Consider the following 19,502-nt stretch of genomic DNA (forward strand, 5'->3'; position numbering starts at 1 on the left):
AAAACAACTGCGCAACAAAGCAGTTGATTTACGTACAATTTAATCCATTATTTTTTCAAAATATAGAATTAATAGGGGTTATCACTAGTTTCCTCAAAAGGTTGGACGTATTATATTGTATTAAGTGTTAAATGAACAGTTGAACGGACAAAAAAAAATGATCAATGCTCAGCGAGGAAAAAAAAAAGATGTCTAGTAGTCTAGGTCGATGAACGGCGACCAGGAAAATAAATAATAACGAAAAAAGATTAAAGGAAATCGTCGACTTCGACGGATCAACGAACGGTCAATTGTCGAAAAATGACCGATCAACCGATCAATTGATAAATTAAAATAAAATTAGGAATTTAAATTTGAAAGATAAAGTATATTCGTCTAAACATATGTACTAACTTTAAATTTGTAGACACAGTCACAGTTATGGGCGCGAAGCCGTTCAAGCATATGGAAAACGGGCAGCCGGGGCAGCTCCCCACCACCGTTCGGGCAGCTCTCGAAAACACTGCATACAGCACACAAACACGCCCAAAAAGAAAACAAACCCCCCTCCGATAATTATCACATACACTCCCACTCTCTCTCACACCTCCACACTCCCACAGAAAGAGAAGATTTCTAGAGAGAGAGAGAACGAAGAGAAAAAAATACCCTAGTACAATCGAGGTAAAAAGTTTGCAGAGACCGATTTAAGCGGGCTGGAGAAGGAAAAAAAAAAAAAAAAGCAGTACGAAAATCCCAACTGAGTTTTTGGGTCTTGTTAATATCAACTGGGTTTCGTCGATTTTTTATTTATTTATTAAATGCTGTGTAATTATTTATTTATTTGGATCTGTGGTGTTATTTCATGAGTTGGTTCAAATTTAGACACGTTTTTTTTTATTATTATTGTATATAAATATAAATTTACTGTAATGAATATATGGTGATGAAGAAGTTGAAGAAAGGAGAAGAAATGGTTTCACTGTCACTGATGGTGTGGTTAATTTTGTTGTCGCACCCTCTTCGCCGCATTTATGCTAATATGGAAGGTTTGTTTTTTTCTAATATTTTCGGTTTTCGGTTTTCGGTTTCGGTTTCGGTTTGTTTAAATGAAAAATGTAGCTTGTGGGATGAATATGTGTGTTATATTTCTTGGGGTTTCGTAATTTTTAGTAATATTCGAAAATCGTAGTAATTTTAGTGCCTGCATTTTGTTTCGTTGCAGTTATGCAAGAAATCGAACAAAGTTCTAGCATTTCTTGGGGTTCGTTATTTATAATATATGAAAATCGTAGTAATTTTAGTGCCTGCATATTGTTCCGTTGCAGTTATGCAAGAAAATCGAACAAAGTTCTAGCATTTCTTGGGGTTCGTAATTTATAGTAATATTCGAAAATCGTAGTAATTTTAGTGGCCGCGTATTGTTTCGTTGAACAAAGTTCTAGCACTAAAAGTTCAACTGTTACGATTATGCGACCGTTTAATTTTCTTTTGCTATGTTGTAATCAATCCATTTCGAACTTTCGTTGAAAAAGTCTAGTCGAAAGTATAAAACCGTTTTACGATTTCGTAATTCGAGATGCTTCTAAATTTGTTAATTGCATATTTTTGACATGTTTAAAATAGGCGATGCTTTACATAGCCTTAGGACGAACTTAGAAGATCCGAACAATGTGCTACAGAGTTGGGACCCGACACTTGTCAACCCCTGCACGTGGTTCCACGTCACCTGCAACAACGACAACAGTGTCATAAGAGTGTAATGAATTCTGCTATTTACTATCAATTTTCTCTCGTGTTTTTTATTTTTATTTTTTATTTATTTTATTGCATGCTTCTTTAGTTTTTAATCACGATTTAGTTTGCTAATTGGATTGTTCGACTAATCTGTTTCAGCGATCTAGGGAATGCTGCTTTATCGGGTCAATTGGTACCGCAACTTGGCCTTTTGAAAAATTTGCAGTACCTGTACGTCATGTTTTCGTTTTCTTTTTTTTTTTTTCGAATTATTTTTTGCTATAGTGAATAATTTAATGGAAAATCTGAAAGGAATTTCATATCATAGTGTTAAGTAACCATTATTTTTTCGATATCCATAATCATTGGATAAGGAAATCATTCTATCTTCTACTTTTAATTAGATATTCTTGATCATATATATATATATATATATATAATATTTGGTGAGCTTGGATTTGATATATATATATATATATATATATATATATATATATATATATATATATATATATATATATATATATATATATATATATATATATATAATATATTTTTTTGTGACAGGGAGTTGTATAGTAATAACATAACGGGTCCGATACCAAGTGATCTCGGAAATCTGACTAATTTGGTGAGCTTGGATTTGTACTTGAATACTTTCAACGGTCCGATTCCAGCTACTTTGGGGAAGCTGTCGAAATTGCGATTCCTGTGAGTAAAGTTAATCTAAACTAGCAAAATTGTGATATAAATTTTACATTTTGTGATCAAGAATCTTTCTGCATTTCGTTTAGTTTCCTTAAAATGTTATTGTTTGCTGTTATGTCTTTGTAAGGATAGCCGATTAAATAACAACACCTTGACGGGTCCCATTCCTTTGTCGTTGACCAATATCTCATCCTTACAAGTTCTGTGAGTGTCTGAATTTTTTCTCAAATATTTTCAAGGGTTTTATTGCATTATTAAAATCCTTGTGCTTGGTCAAATTGTTAGACAAGTCATCGTGTTATTAATATTTACAAAAGTACCCCTCTATAATGCAATTTTTAGCAAACTACCCACTAAAAACTCACCGTTTAGGGGGTTGTGTGCTAAAAAAAAAGTTATAGGTGGGTTTTTTTTTTTGCTAATATTAGTAACACGGGGACTTTTTTAGTAATTCGATAAATCACAAGGGTACTAAACGCAATAAACTCATAATTTCATATCATCTCACAATTTTATCATGCAGGGATCTATCAAACAACATTCTGTCAGGTGAAGTTCCGGATAACGGTTCGTTTTCTTTGTTCACACCTATCAGGTATCTTCTGATAACATAGCAAGTGGAATTAATTATATGTCAATTTTTTTTAAAGGATTTTAATCAGTTTCTGACAAGAGGTAATTTCTCGTTGGCAGTTTCGCGAATAATTTGAACTTATGTGGACCGGTCACTGGACGACCGTGCCCTGGTTCTCCTCCGTTTTCTCCACCCCCTCCGTTTATTCCACCACCACCAATATCTCTGCCAGGTTATCCGATTTTTTATGTTTTAGCTTAATTTAGTTACTTGGTTAACGACAGATCACAATGTAGCATAATCTTGTCTGATAATCTTGTCGGAAATCTTCAGTAGTCTTTACGTATTTCTTTATGAAAAAAGGATCATTGAAAATAAAAATGTGTAGTTCGGTTAGCTTTCGAACTTTTTTTAGTTACGTGTTTTAATTTTCATTATGAACTATTGCTTAGTATTAAATGGTTTTTTTGGTTTTCTCGAATAATGGGAGGGTATGGTTGTGTAATAAAATATTTCCTCGAAATTGAGTTTCTTTTCTAAAATTTATCCAACTTTAGGAGGAAGTAGTGCCACTGGAGCCATTGCCGGTGGAGTTGCTGCCGGTGCAGCTTTGCTATTTGCCGCCCCAGCAATTGCATTTGCATGGTGGCGTCGCAGAAAGCCGAAGGAATATTTCTTCGATGTACCAGGTTTCTAATTTTATCCAACAATATATAGTTATGTATATGCATAATAATCTTCTTTTTTAGCTTCTCAAGTAAAACCAATTTTAAAAAAAAAAATATATATATATATAATAATTAAAGAAATTGAAAATAAAATAAAAAGCTTCTCGAGTAAAATTTTCTGCATAACTTGTAACAGCTGAGGAGGACCCTGAAGTACATCTAGGACAGCTTAAAAGATTCTCTCTCCGAGAGTTGCAAGTCGCCACCGACACTTTTAGCAACAAAAACATTTTGGGGAGGGGCGGTTTCGGAAAGGTTTATAAAGGAAGACTCGCAGACGGCACATTAGTTGCTGTTAAAAGGCTTAAAGAGGAGAGGACACCTGGCGGAGAGCTTCAATTTCAAACGGAGGTTGAAATGATCAGCATGGCGGTGCACCGTAATCTCCTGCGCCTGCGGGGGTTTTGTATGACTCCGACCGAACGGTTGCTCGTTTATCCGTATATGGCTAATGGGAGTGTCGCTTCGTGCTTAAGAGGTGATATATTTACTTTTTTTTTTTTTCGAGATTCTTGATTTTTTTTATTGCGGTTTATCTAAATAGCATATGATGCTCTTGTTTAAGGAGTTCGTTCTTAAGCGTAAATACTTAAGTATTAGATCCCTAATATATATATATATATGTATGTATAGTTCTAATTTTTGAAATTGATTGATTTTCTTTATTATATATTTTTACCGAATAAAATATTATATAAAACTGAAATTGCAGAGCGTCCACCAAATGAACTACCGCTCGAATGGCCGACAAGGAAGCGCATTGCACTGGGATCCGCCCGAGGTTTATCTTACTTGCATGATCACTGTGACCCGAAAATCATCCATCGAGATGTCAAAGCTGCAAATATATTACTTGACGAAGAATTTGAGGCTGTTGTTGGAGATTTCGGTTTGGCTAAATTAATGGATTATAAAGATACGCATGTCACTACTGCAGTTCGTGGTACTATTGGGCATATAGCACCGGAGTATTTATCCACCGGAAAATCATCCGAGAAAACCGATGTTTTCGGATATGGGATTATGCTTCTTGAGCTTATAACTGGGCAGAGAGCTTTCGATTTGGCTCGACTTGCGAATGACGATGATGTCATGTTACTTGATTGGGTATAAATATCTTCATCCTTTTTTTAAATTTAATTTATTTTTTTCTCGTTTTTCTTTTCTTCTCTATGGATTATTGTTTTATTTATTTATATATATTCACTCGAACCTACGTTGATGAAATTGATGCCCATTAGGTTAGAGCAACATGTGTAGCTTGCGGAATGTCCTATTGGAATATTAAATAATTAATTAAATTGAAGGCTTTCTTCGTTAGGGGTGGAAATTGGAATGGAATCTCTGAATTCCGCTTATTCCGATCAGTATATTTCCGATTTTGGAATGACATTTTTCATTCCGAACTCTAAAAAGTTCCCGATTTTTGATTTTTCTGTTTTTTTTGGAACAAAATTGGAATATGTATTAGATTCCGAATTTCGATCCAGATTTTTTTCTTACTGAAAATTAGACTTATAATACCAATGTTATTACGTCTTTTATATTATAGGTGACTAAAAAATTAAAAATTTAGAAATTCGATCAAAAAAATTCTGATTTTGGAACATTTTTTTTCATTAAAATTTCCAAAATTCCGATTTCTGATTTTCCTGATTTTCTTTTTTGAATGGAATTAGAGTTAGTTTTTCACTTCCGAAAAATAAATGATTTTTTCCGAAAGTACTAATTCCGATCCGATACGTCTCATTCCCACCCCTTTGTCTTCTTATTGCAAGTATATGCATACATTTTCTTACAAGGCATATGCGTTTTCAGGTGAAAGGACTACTTAAAGAGAAGAAACTAGAAATGCTGGTGGATCCCGATTTGCAGAAAAATTATGTAGAATCGGAAGTGGAACAGCTAATACAAGTTGCTCTTTTATGCACGCAGAGTTCTCCAATGGATCGGCCCAAAATGTCGGATGTGGTGAGAATGTTAGAAGGCGATGGATTGGCCGAAAAATGGGACGAATGGCAAAAAGTCGAACTTCTTCGACAAGAGGTTGAATTAATTGCCCCACATTTGACTTCCGATTGGATTGTCGATTCTACTGAAAACTTACACGCTGTCGAATTATCGGGCCCTAGGTGATAAGACAACCTAGGAAAATTACTAGGTTTTTCTGCTTTTGTTTTTCTTCTTTCTTCGATTCTATTAGTCGTATTCGTTGTACTTTGTGCATATATATTGTGTGGCTTTTGAAAAGTTCGTGCCGTGACGAAGTGAGTATACGTGCCATTGTATAACTAAGAAAGTTTGTTAACATGCGTGTTGAAAGGTTTTTGTCATTTTTGTGAACAATGAAAGAAAGTATGGATTGATGGCTAATTTTTTAGGTTTTTATTTACTTGCAGGCTTTGAATTTTTTTTTTTAATCAATTTTGAAGTATGGGTTTATTTTGTTTTGGGGTTTTTGGTATTGTAAATAATGATTTGTAAAGAAAATTAATTATTGCTATTAATTTTTTAATGTATCCTAAGTGCATCTTTAAACTGGCTAATATACAAAGAACCGTTTTAGAGTTTTAATTCTGACAAAATAGTTGGGTAAATTACGGCCAACTCCGTGAGTTTAGGTTAAATTACGAACTGCTCGTGTTTGGGTAATTATAATAACCCATCAACTATGAATTTCCTTACACGTCCACCCTAATCAAATTCAACATAATCTTCTCGATTTCGGTGAATGTATTCTAGTTTGTACTCGTTTTGTTCAAAAAGACGATTTCTGATACACCATAATCTGATATTTACAAGCCACGAGACACATAGTATGAGATCATTTTGTTTTAAAATGTGGAACTCGAATGTGGTAAAACGGGTATAAATTGGAGGATATTCCACATAATCTAGAAAAAATCACTAGATTTGACACTGCAAGAGTGGACGTGTAAGAAAATTCATAGTTGATGAGTGATTGTAATTACCCAAATATGACGGATTTTTTCGAATTTGGTCAATTGACACTGACGCACTTAATCCAACTGCCGGACCATCTCTCGCTGGACGAATTGTTAGTTGTTACTACTATTGTAGAGAGGGTATTTTAGTCATGAATATTGTAAAGAGTAAATTGGAGTAATAATATTAATGATCAATAGGTTTTTTTCTTTTTTTTGAAGAAATATTAATGATCAATAGTAGAATGATGTTTTGTTTATCTTTATTGAAAGAGTTGTACAATAATGAATAGTTAAAAAAATAAACATAAAAATAAAAAAATCGAACCGACTAATTATAATTTGTCAAGACTTTACATTATTATATTTTGAATTTAAAACAGTATTGATTTATATTATTTTAGTTAAAGTCTATATATATTCACTTGTTTTGTTCTACCTTATGCAAATAATCCTTAAAGAAACTAGTTGGTTGTGGTAAACCGTAAATGCATGAAATATTGAAATTAGTACGGTGAAATTTATCGAGATTTTAAGAATTAAATTACGAGGTTTTTATTTGGTATTATGAAACATTATAAATACAGCTAGCTACGTGAATTCCGAAAATACCCTTCGCTAGAATGCACGTTCCGCGTGCTCGTCAACCACAGTTAGAGATCACTGTAGCTCTGGTTAATTTGTTAACTCAACCACGGTTAAATACACGAACACACTATAAAAACCCGCCTCGACAGCTTTTCACCTCCCGCCAGTTCATTCAGCTCACGAATTCCAATCACCATAACAAACTCTCCCATTTTCAAATTCAAAATTCTCATTTTCTCTCTCTAACTTTTCAAACAATGGTGAGCTGAAGGAAAATTCTCTCTAGCTCCTTTTCACCGCTTGTTTTTTTTTTCTTCATTTGGAATGTCAAAAGCATGGCTGATTGTCGTCACTTCTCCGATTTCAGGTGGTTGCGCAGAAGGTGAAGGAGTCGGAGATCACAGAGCAGGATTCACTTCTTCTGGTTAATCACTCCATCCTTTTAGCATACTATTTTTTATATTTTTTTATTTTCCAGGTTTCTGTTCGTTTCATTTGTTCTTCACATGAAACGACCGGTGATTTAGCTTATAATTTTTTTTAATCACGTTTTGATAGTGATGTAACTATTGGGTGAATCTAAATTGTTTTCTGATTTTATGAGTTCCAGCGTTTTGGACGGATCAGAATTCAGATCTGATTCGAAAATTTGCAGATAATCGCATTGGTGTTTAGTTTTTGTATATTAAAGCTGATTTTCAAAGTTTTTTAGTATGTCTTCACATTATCTAGGGTTCGTTGAGTTAAATAAGATTTCGATTGTCCTTCTCTCTCTGGTTTGATTTACTGAATCATGAATTTCAATCTGTTTGATCGCTCTCTGCAATTTTGTTTTGGCTACGTTGGTATAGAAACCACACGTAAATTTATTTTAGTGCGATCTTAGTCATGATGCGACTATGTGTAACATAATTGGTGAATTTCACGAAATCCTTGTCAACTCGGATTTAGATTGGTCGATGTTTTTCAAATTTGGAAATAGCGGCAGTGGTTTGTGTATTTTTCTCTGAGTAAGTGCAGTTCTGTAGCTGCTGGACTGATTGCTGTGTGATTGAATTTTAGTTGACAGCATGTTATTTCGGATAAATTGTTTTGCACAGAGTAAGATCTGTGAGATGTGGAATTCTCCCATAAATAATATTTGATTAATTATAGTTTTCTGAAGAACATTCAATTCAGAGAATAAAACAATACATGAGTGCTCTGGGAATATCCATTTGACATTTCTGGAATATTTGGCCTTCAAAGAGTAAAAACAATAACGGGAGTTACTCGCAGGACTCACTATTTGATGCGTTTTAGATATGTATTTTGAAATTTGTTATTAATTTAGAAATCCGTTGCTTAGAAGTTATGTGGATTGAATTTGCATTGTAACCAGTTTACTATTGTTGTAATTGCTTGGTGCTGGGAAATCTGTATGTGTCATAGTTGCACAAGGTCTTATAAAATGTATGTTGGTAATCGGTTACTTGATAAAATCTGGATCGCTACCAAAATTTGCTTGAGCTGGGATGAAGTAGCATTCTGTAATTTTCATCCTGATACACATATTTAATAGAACATTGTTTGCAATTTTTATCTTATCTCTGTTGGAGTTAAATGAACACTTATTTATTTCATAATCTGTACCTTTTTTGAAATACACCATGTGCGATAAGCGTTCTGCAATTGAATTTTTACTTTTACCAGACAAGGAATCTGTTGCGCATTGCTATATTCAACATCAGTTACATCAGAGGCCTTTTCCCCGAGAAATATTTCAATGACAAATCCGTTCCGGCTCTAGGTAAGTTGCCAATTGTCATTGGTTATTCATGCTAAAGCTACAGGTTATTGAATAGAAATTAAGTCGTCTTGAAATTGTAACAGACATGAAGATTAAAAAGCTTATGCCTATGGATGCTGAATCGCGTAGACTGATTGATTGGATGGAGAAAGGTATACGGACATAAATTAAAGTTCCCAGTTAAAATCTTGTTTTCCGTATCTCTACATGCCCTGATCGGTAGCTCATTCATTTCTATGTTTCCCTTTCTTTGCAGGTGTTTATGATGCTTTGCAGAAAAAATATCTGAAAACACTCTTGTTCTGTGTCTGTGAGGCCGCGGATGGTCCAATGATTGAGGAGTATGCATGTAAGTCTTAAAATAAACATTGTTTCGACAAACACTACTGATGTAGAGAGACAGAGTACATAAATTCCAAAAAACAAATTGACAGAAAATTATGCTTGAACTTCTGCTTAATTGTTATTTATGCCTTTCTATTTGAGCATATATTGATGAAGTGCCTTTCTTGCAGTTTCATTCAGCTACTCTAATACTGACAGTCAAGAGGTTACCATGAACATCAACCGTAGTGGGACAAAGAAGGGAGGAACGTTCAAGTACAACTCCACAACAGAGATAACTCCCAGTCAGATGAGGTAGTTGAATCATGTAACTTCAGATAACTTTTTGTGGTTTAGTGTTTATATAAATAATATGATGATTATTATTTACAGGAGCTCAGCATGCAAAATGGTCCGTACGTTAATTCAACTAATGAGGACTTTGAATAAGATGCCAGATGAGGTGTAATTCTGGAGACTGAGTGATCTATATTGATTTATCTAGTTTTGTTTCACTACTCATATATGCCTTTTTGAGAGAGCTAATTCAGTTAATTACATTATTTTTCAGCGCACTGTACTGATGAAGCTCCTGTATTACGATGATGTCACGGTAAGCCTTTACTTTAGTAGGTTTCTGCGTGGGCTTTATCATTTCAAAACTTTCTAATGACTAATTGTATAATCTGAAACTTTTTAGTCAAATAATGGATTTCGGGTTTTTCACATTTATACTTTCTGATATTGCAGCCAATGGATTATGAGCCACCTTTCTTCAGAGGCTGCACAGAAGAAGAAGCTCAGAATCCGTGGACTAGAAATCCCTTGAAGATGGAAGTTGGCAAAGTGAATAGCAAACATTTAGTACTAACTCTGAAGGTACGGAATCACAACATAAATGAAAAGTTCTTACGTCATTTTCGTAGGCCTTACTAGTTTTTCCACACTGTTAAACTCGACAGGTTAGGAGCGTACTCGATCCTTGTGAAGATGAAAACAATGACAATCAAGATGATGAGGTTAGCTTGGGAGCAGATTCCGTCCAAAAAGATGAAGACACTGATTCTGACAGTGAGGTAATAATGCGTTAGTTGTACTTATAAACTTAAATTCATTACATGACCATCTTGTTTCAACATATCAAAACTTGTCTTTTTCTACCTCCCACTTCAGATCAGCAATTCCGATGATGATCAATACATCGTAGCACCCATAGGTAAAGTCCAGTCTCTTAATACAAATCCATCATTCATTATGATTTGCTGTTGTACAATCACACTTCTAACGTTTTTGTCTAACAGATAAAAAGCAGATTCAAGAAGATAATGGAGCACTCGATGAAGGTGCCGTATAAATCTAATGAAAAAATCGAATTGCAAGTTGAGAAAATTCTAATCTGTCTTGTATTGCAGATGATACACAGGATCCTGCAGAAGATGAACAACAGTTTGGACGAGTAAAGGATTGGATCAGTTCATACCACCTTGACACAGTTGAGCTTACTGATGTGCTCTCAAATTTCCCTGACATCTCAGTGGTAAGTATTCTTTACATGATTCAATCCTGTCCTTTTTTTTTTTTTTTAAAGCCAACTTTTGCAAGTCGATGCTTTGACCTATGTTCAATTATTTGCAGATTTTGATTGAAGGTACATCTGAAGGGTCCTTCTGTCTTAAGCTAATAGAAACGAGGTCATGATTTCTGTAACTTTTGGTTTTTGAGTGATCCTAAATGTTCCTATGCTCCAGAAATTATGGACAAGCTGGTGAAGGAGAGTTTTATATCGAAAGCTGCAGAGGAGAGTTTTATCATTAATAACAGAAAGGTTATTTTTCATCATATTTCCATTTATCCCACTAATGTTCAGATTCATATCTAAAAAAATTTCTGACTCTCGTTTTTCTCCTTACGAACTACATCTGGTTATTAGAAGTTTGACTATGAGTTTGATGCTGTGAAAGAAGAAGTCGATGGAAAATATGGAAATTCGAGTGTAGATCACATGTACATGAAGGTGAATCTTTGAATTTTTTATTCTTCCATGAAGTTCATGCTTGAGGTGCTGTGTTATTACTACATTATCTCCGTCATGTATTTAGTCTTCTTTATATAATTTCATTCCTCATTTCAATTGAGTACCTACAACTTGCATCCATCGAACATAAAAAATTTTGCACGAAAATGTCTATATAGGCTGCTAACTGGAGACTGGTCAGATTATTGCTGCATCCACAAATATAATACATCATTGCATTTAAATATTTAAATCAAAATCTCGTGCTCTCCCCATACTAATTATGTCTTTTCATCTCAGGCCTTATATCACACTCTTCCAATGAACTACATATCAGTGACAAAACTTCAGAACAAACTTGAAGGCGAAGCCAGCCAGACCACAGTACGCAAGCTTATCGACAAAATGACACAAGATGGCTTCGTTGAGGCCGGTAGCAATCGCAGACTTGGTAAATAAACTGAAATGTCATCAATAAGTATTTCATTTCCTGACCAAAGTAAAGATGCTATCATTGATAGAAATGTGTTGTCTATTGTCTCAGGCAAGCGGGTGGTTCACTCTGATCTCACTAAGAAAAAGCTCGTTGAAATCAAAAAGCTCTTAAACTTAGATGCTATGGTATATTTATAAGATTTGTATTTTATTTTTACAACTGCTAAATCATCAAAATTTCTCTGTACTTATGGTTCAAATTTATCAGGACCTGGATAAGCAGGAATCGCTAGTAAACAAGTCCAACCATGCAGAACACGATAATACTGCCGGTGAACAATCTTACCTTCTTTGCTACTTTACTAATAAAATCAATGCCATGATTTGCTCAATTTCATAATCTAACAAATTCGATCTTTTTTTTTTTCATTTTAATTTTCTTTTTGGATATTAGGCAACAAGAACAAGGACTTATCGACGTGTGGTGGGCTCCACTCCATTGGATCAGATATCACACGAACAAGAGGTAGATCTGATGCATACATCAACGTCTCTACTAGGAATACTCCGACTAGCAGGGCTGAGGTATATGATTCCGTCATAAGCTCTCTTTGTGTTTTTTGAATAAATAATTAACGAGTAACTATTTCTACAGCCGGCAGCTTCTAGAGAGAGTTTTGTGCCTGGGGCTGATAATGACAGAGCTAATGCGAATACTAACCATGGTGATGACATGGACATTGTCATGGAAAGCATGCCTACTCAGGACAAACGCTTCAGAAAAACAAGCACGGTATGCCCAAACAGAGTTAGTTAATCACCATTTAATATACATATATTTTTACTTCTCGAGCTTTTCTCTTAACGATTTATTTGTATTTAACTAAGTATGTTTGAACAATTACAGGCAAAGGACCCTATCCTGCAGTACTCAAAGCGCCAGAAATCTCAAGCTGTCTGAAAATTTGTCATGTCGTGATCCTACTTAAATGGTCGTCTATCTGGGGCTATTCACTTTCTCCGTTTCCCTGCTTCAAGCCCCTGTTTCGTTTATTCAGCACGTAAAGGTTATTTCTGTATACAATTATGACTGTATGTATATATTTCGTTTTGTACGAACTAGTTCCACTTAAAAACTGAGACGACAGTTGCAATATGGCGTCGAAATGTTATGTGTATAAGGTGCTATCTATGACTATGGAGTTTTGTCACCACTTGACTGAATCGTTTGGTGTTCTATATGTTTGACGTTAACGTTGACAGTTTTGAATATCATAAAGAGTAGAATTGCGCAATCTAATTAATGATCGATGGTTGAATGATGTTTTGCTTGTCTTTATTGAAAGAGTTGTATCCGCGAAATTGTTAATGACACGCTGATGAATAGTTTTCAAGAAATAAAAGCTCGAAATGATCAATTATAATTTGTAACGAGTTTACATTCTATATATATTCCCTTGTGTTGTCCACTTTATACAAATAATCCATAAAAAAAAAAAAAAAAAAAAAAGCCTAAACTGTATCAATTCTTGGCTTTGTCACTGTATGTATGTAAGTACTCAAATTCGGCGACCATATTACACTTATAGTATGGATAACTTTATGTATTGGGGGCAGTGGCGGATCCAGGAATTTAGCCAAGGGTGTGCGAAAATTTACGGGGGTTTGGGGGCAGCGCCCCCGATTTTTTTTTAATAATAATAATACCAACATAAAATAATATTAATATGTAGGAAAATCGAAATTTTAAGATCAATTGCAATTTTTTGGAGAATTTAGGAAAAATGAGAGAAAATGTTAGAGTATAAATGGATTTGTTGATAGAAAATGTTAGAGTATAAATGGATTTGTTGATAGAAAATGTTAGAATATAAATGGATTTGTAGAGTTTTGGAAAAGCTATCAAAAATTTGATGATTTTGAGGCTCGAACCTATGACATTTCTCACAAAATAATATAACGATATATATATTTGGAATTTTTTTTTTTTAATTTCAAGGGTGTGCAGCTGCACATAGACATGGCCATGGGTCGGGTCTGACCCGGACCCGCCCCGGACCCGACCAGGCGAGCGCCCCGCCCCGCCCCGTTGACCATGGACCCGGACCCGGACCCGGAAATGTATGGGTCGGTTTCGGGTCCCGATATTTTGGACCCGAGGACCCGACCCGAGGACCCGTCGGGTCCACCCGAATAAAAAATATTTTTTTTTTCAAAATTCGAAAATGCAATGGCTAGAAACCGGACCAGAACCGGACCCGACCCGGACCCGGCCCGGACCCGGTCCGAGCATTCAAAAAATGTTTTTTTTTTTAAATTATAATGGCTAGAAACTCGGGTCCACCCGGAACCGACCCGGACCCGACCCGGACCTGACCCGAAAATTCAATTTTTTTTTTTTTTTTTTTTATTTCAACGGCTAGAAACTCGGGTCCACCCGGACCCGAACCGGACCCGACCCGAAAATAATAAAATTAAATTAAAAAAAAAAATCAAGAACCGATTTTGGACCCAGACCCGGACCCGGCCCGGACCCGGAGGACCCGAGTGGACCCGACCCGGACCCGGACCCGCCTCCACACAGGTCGGTTTCGGGTCCCAAAAAAGTAGGACCCGGACCCGGCGGGTCCGACCCGGACCCGGACCCGACCCGGCCCGTGGCCATGTCTAGCTGCACACCCTAGACCTATAGTAGATCCGCCCCTGATTGGGGGTGATTAAAACTAGGCGGCCGTTATATGCAAGCCCATTTTTTTATTAGTTCAAAACCACATAAATGAGTTTATTAGTTCAAGCCCGTAAATTAATCTAATTTTATTACATCAAGACCAAAGATGACAAATATACCCCTATCCACAAATAATACTCAAATACAAATAAATCTTATTTTTAATTTGTTCAAGACCAAAAATCAAAAAAAAAAAAAGAGAGAAAACAAAAAAGAAATATCACGACTGCCAAATATTAATCTATGCTAAATATGTATGAATGAACATTAATCTATGCTTATTTCTTGTTGGGTTGCAATGATTTGGCCGATTTTGGAAAAAAAATTGAGATTGAAATTGGTTTTTTTATTTTTTTTCGTTGGTTTCCCAAATCGGTTTATCCAGACCGATTTTGTACACGAAAATCGGCGTCATAATACCGATTTTTGTTAACCAAATCGGCGACACAACGTCGACTTTACAAGTCAAAATCGGCGTTCTAATGTCGATTATTGAGTACAAAATCGGTTTTCGAATACCGATATTTGTTGAATTTTTTTTTTAAATAATACATTATATATTTGGTTAATTGATATTTTTTAAATATTTGAAACGAAAATGTTTATCACCATTCGGTGGCGTCTACCACTCCTTTAACCCAATCGAGTAGAGTTTTCCGTATCTCAAATAATCCTCCATCAATCCCCTAGGTTGATGCACGAAAGTATGAGAAAACGGTCTTAAAAAAACACAGATAATAAATTCGGTATTTAAAAACCGAATTTTGTAGTACAAGTCGGCATGACAATACCGATAATACAAAAACAAATCGGTGTTGTCATGCCGATTTTTACTACAAAAATCAGTTTTTAAGTACCGATTTTTATTAAAATAATCGGAATGTGGTTACCGACTTTAAAAACAAAAATCGGTATTTGCATACCGATTTTTGGTATCGTCGAATTTTTTTCCCAACAAAAAAAAACGACCCAAAAGCAAAAATAAACGGTTAAAACATATTTCATTGTGTTCTCCACCCTCGTAAACCACCATATCATTGTTTTCTGGTTCCATCGTGAATGTTTGGTATGTATTTGATAATTTTGGTGTGTAGGATTTCTTGGTGGGTTTGTGAAGAAGAATGGGAAGAAGGAGGAGAGTTTTAAGTCGTGAAATAAGGAAGAGTGGTTTTTGGATTTATGTATTTTATTTGGTCTTGCACAAAGGAAATTTTTTTTTTTAATTTTTTAATGCTTTGTGTTTTTTATTTGATTTTAAATTTCATTAAGGGTAAATTAGTATTTTTATGTTGGAGGTCTTGAACTAATAAAAAAATGGGCTTGCATATAATCGCCGCCTTAAAACTAATATCAATTTTTTCTCACTTTCATACCAAAAAAATAAAATTAGGATAATAAATAGGTAATGATATAAATATCCTTAATAAAAATCAATACCATAAAAACATTAAAAATCTTATTTTTCTTTCTTCAATACCAACCCCACAAAAATCCTAAAACCCATCTCCTTCTTCACAAATCCCTCAAGCTCCTCCTTCCTCACAAAAAACCCTCCTAAAAAATCTCAAAACTAAATAAATTAAAACCTCACATAACTTGTAAAATGGAGTCAAATGACAACAAGATGATAGTCTACGACCAAGGAGAACACATTAAGGTATGTATCCATGCCTTTTTTGGGCTTCGAAGTCGATTTTGAAGTTTTTCTTTTTGAAACCCGCCGACAATTTTCGAGACATACTTGTCGAATTTTTTGTCAATTTTAGAGACATACTTGTCGAATTATTAATGTGTTTACAATAATTTTATTGTCAACCACAATAAAATTACTGTCGACGGTCAGCGGCAGACGGAAAATAAATTCAAAAAAAAAAAATAAAAAAAAATCAACGCCACTGGAGATCATTGTTGATCGCCGGTCAGCGACGGAAAAAACATAAAGAAAGAAAGTCTCCGACGGTGGGAACATTATTCAGAAAAAAAAAAATTAAAATCGAATTTTTGTTATCAAAATTGATAAAATTAGAATTATTTTTATCATAAACATTAAATTTGCGTTGATTTATAATACATGTTAACGATATGAGGAGATAAAACACCTAATCGTAGATCAATAAAGGTTGTTCGTAAAGACGTCCTCACAAAAAACCCTACTTTTAATACTAACACTATATTACAACAGATAACTTCTTTCACAAGTCATAAATAAACAAAAGCTACTTCACAACAAGGTAATATAATATCTACAAAATCCGACACAATTAATTATTTGGCTTATTGAGTAAACATGGAACTAACAACGTTAATTAAGAAATTATATACACAACTCCAGAAATTTACCAAAACTATATATTATACACGTCACTTAATTAGTAATTACCAATCTATAATTAGAGTTTTATACATGGTAATTAAGTCTTTCACTAACCCTATAAATACACCAACAAAAAATATTCTTCTTACAACAAAATATTCCTAGGCGCCAAACCTACAAGAAAAGGGAAGAAAAAAAAAAACCATGATCTCGAAAACCTTGTACTCCACGAAGAAAACATTCTATTACGAGTTCTTACGAACCAAAGAAGAAGAAGAAGAAGAATCAAGAATATGCATGTCGGAACCAGCCGGAGATCAATACTGCCGCCGCCAGCTGGTGGAGATACGTGACGTATATCCACCTCCGGCGTTGGATTCCGACGGCCCTTGGCGGATCAAGAAATCAATTAACCAACACGAAATCGATTCGGGAATAATCGAACTAGAGTGGGACGACGTGTTTGAGCACGTGCTTCGGTATTGGAAGATGGGATTGGCTAACTACATTGCTATGGGAGTGAAGGTTCACGTAATTATTTTTTATGTTACGCAAGAATCTTCGCCTAGGAAGTACGACGGGCAAGATGCTTATTTGCAGCATGTGGGAAAAGACGAATTTGTCCTCGCCTGCATGGGGTTGATTAAGGACAGGAATTTGAAGGCGGGTGACGATATTTCGTTGTATTGGGACGAGAAGGCAGCTTGTTTTCGATTCAGATCGATTAATGTTGAAACATGATTAAGTAGGAGTTTTAATTTTGATTTTGATAATTAGGTAGCAAAAGTTTTTTAGGGTTTGCATTATTTAGTACACACACTAGCTAACACACAATTATAGGTTTTAAGTTATAAAAAGTACTTTTCTTTTTTTCCAATTATATATACTTTGCTATATTTTCTGGATTTATTATTTTTCCTACATGATTCTTACAGGGGCGACTATATTTATACTATGAAAATTAATTGAGTCGAGCTGAATGTATGATTGTTCAAATTTGTTTATATTCTATCGAGCTTTAAAAGTTATGTTTTAGGTTTATTTGATAAACAATTAAGTCGACTTGGAACAAATTCTCATAGAGCACAACATGAGTAGCTTGATTATTTGTATTTATGTTATCGTGTGTTCAAAGTTTATGATGGAAATATGTGTGAAAATCTGTGTGTTCAAGTTCGGTTTGTTATGTTATACAAATTAGACGTCTATTTTATTCGATTAGAGTCCATGAGTTCAAATTTTGTTAGTTTAAGACTAGGTACCAACTCTCGAAATCAGAGTTGTTAACATATTATAACTACCTTACTCTTTCATTTCATCTCTTGTAATTGATTTGAACAATGCAATTTATGAAGCAAACCAATGAAACATGAAGAAAAATATCACATTTTGGCGATGATCCAATGTCGTTAGGACTCGAAAAATGCTCCGCTAGTTCTTGCTTCCACCAAATAGTGGAAAAATAATTCGTATCAGAATTACTTTTTTTTTTAAACTAATAAGTTAATTTTGGGTTCCAATAAAAAAACAATAGAAAAGTAATAAAAAATTATTTAAAAAAAAAAGAAAAAAGAAATTGAATTAAAAAACTCATGTAGTTCAAACCAATTTCCACCAACTCCAGCATGAACATCACATTGTCATTGTCACAGAAAAACTCCAAATCCCAGGATTTAGAACTCCCCGCCAAACGATGTTACAACTAATAAATGGTGGATAAAACAAAGTTCATTCCTTCAATCAAATCTTGGTCAAAAACGTGTCCCCGAATTCATAAACCGCGTTTATTGTGTCGCAAACATTATATATATACACACATATACAAGACTTATAACAGTTCAAAATAACATCTGCAAGCTAAGAATTACTGAATACTAACTACAATGAATGTAACTCACATCTCTCAATTCAATAGTGCTACAAATTATATTATACTACCATTTTGTCGTCCGAAAAAAATGAGAGTTATTTCGTGCAAAGCGACCGATGAATTCAAAAAAGAGCTATCTGCTTTAAATTCAAAGAGTGCAAATGTAGATCAGATAAAGAAATCGTACCGTAAAATGGCTCTTCGTTTTCATCCCGATGTATGCGATCCATCCAAGAGAGAAGAATCGGCTCGCATGTTCATTGAGTTAAACAAGGCGTACACGAGTCTTTTAAATCAAGAATTTCAAGAAAGTGACGGTTTTGAATCGGGAGCGTCGAGGGCGAAATGGGAATTCCAGCTTTCGGAACTTAAGAGGAAATCCCCTTCGAAACAAGTGCAAAGTGAGGGAAGTTGGGGATGTAGAATGAGAGCAAAACACCAGTAGAAACAAACTACACTTCACTACCATTTTTTTTTTTTCCTGCAATAATTCTTTGATTATTTGAATTATTTTTCTTGCATTAATCATAATACAATAAAAAATTGGGTAAATTACGGCGGCCACCTCTGAGTTAAGATCAAATTACGAAAAAACCCGTCATGTTTGGGTAATTAGAACCACCCCTGAACTATGAATCTTCGTACACCCTTATGGTGTCAAATTCAATAGAATCTTATAGATTCCGTGTAATGTTCTCTAATTTGTACTCGTTTTATGCTAAAATGCAGTGTTTGATGCTCCACAATCTAATTTACATGTCAAGAAACA

The 19,502-nt window shown here is 34.6% G+C and overlaps 4 protein-coding genes across 4 annotated transcripts; all 4 read left to right on the forward strand.

The window, feature by feature from the left end:
* The first annotated feature begins 377 nt into the window (after nt 1–377).
* On the forward strand, nt 378–6,099 carry LOC105951026 (somatic embryogenesis receptor kinase 2). The gene is made up of 11 exons (XM_088815378.1): nt 378–1,028; nt 1,606–1,738; nt 1,876–1,947; nt 2,284–2,427; nt 2,557–2,628; nt 2,948–3,019; nt 3,118–3,230; nt 3,556–3,687; nt 3,863–4,204; nt 4,439–4,833; nt 5,545–6,099. Exons 1-11 carry the CDS (start codon nt 920–922, stop codon nt 5,860–5,862), a joined length of 1,902 nt encoding a protein of 633 aa, XP_088671504.1. The 5' UTR covers nt 378–919; the 3' UTR covers nt 5,863–6,099.
* A 1,325-nt stretch (nt 6,100–7,424) lies between these two features.
* On the forward strand, nt 7,425–13,083 carry LOC105951001 (meiosis-specific protein ASY1). Its single transcript, XM_088815380.1, has 21 exons — nt 7,425–7,519; nt 7,627–7,683; nt 8,952–9,048; nt 9,132–9,200; nt 9,305–9,397; nt 9,564–9,687; nt 9,766–9,835; nt 9,944–9,985; nt 10,123–10,251; nt 10,335–10,448; nt 10,546–10,588; nt 10,674–10,715; nt 10,785–10,913; nt 11,121–11,197; nt 11,303–11,386; nt 11,687–11,837; nt 11,931–12,007; nt 12,090–12,153; nt 12,276–12,406; nt 12,477–12,614; nt 12,729–13,083. The coding sequence occupies exons 1-21, from the start codon at nt 7,517–7,519 to the stop codon at nt 12,780–12,782; spliced, it is 1,788 nt and encodes a 595-aa protein (XP_088671506.1). The 5' UTR covers nt 7,425–7,516; the 3' UTR covers nt 12,783–13,083.
* Nucleotides 13,084–17,160: 4,077 nt separating this feature from the next.
* Nucleotides 17,161–17,604, forward strand: LOC148771486 (B3 domain protein). Its single transcript, XM_088816008.1, has one exon. It carries the CDS (start codon nt 17,161–17,163, stop codon nt 17,602–17,604), a length of 444 nt encoding a protein of 147 aa, XP_088672134.1.
* Nucleotides 17,605–18,821: 1,217 nt separating this feature from the next.
* LOC105951025 (chaperone protein dnaJ 20, chloroplastic) lies at nt 18,822–19,178 on the forward strand. Its single transcript, XM_012974418.2, has one exon. It carries the CDS (start codon nt 18,822–18,824, stop codon nt 19,176–19,178), a length of 357 nt encoding a protein of 118 aa, XP_012829872.2.
* Nucleotides 19,179–19,502: the final 324 nt, after the last annotated feature.

This window comes from Erythranthe guttata, chromosome 3, assembly GCF_056151865.1.
Source record: "Erythranthe guttata isolate IM_541 chromosome 3, IM_541, whole genome shotgun sequence".
Lineage (NCBI taxonomy): Eukaryota > Viridiplantae > Streptophyta > Magnoliopsida > Lamiales > Phrymaceae > Erythranthe > Erythranthe guttata.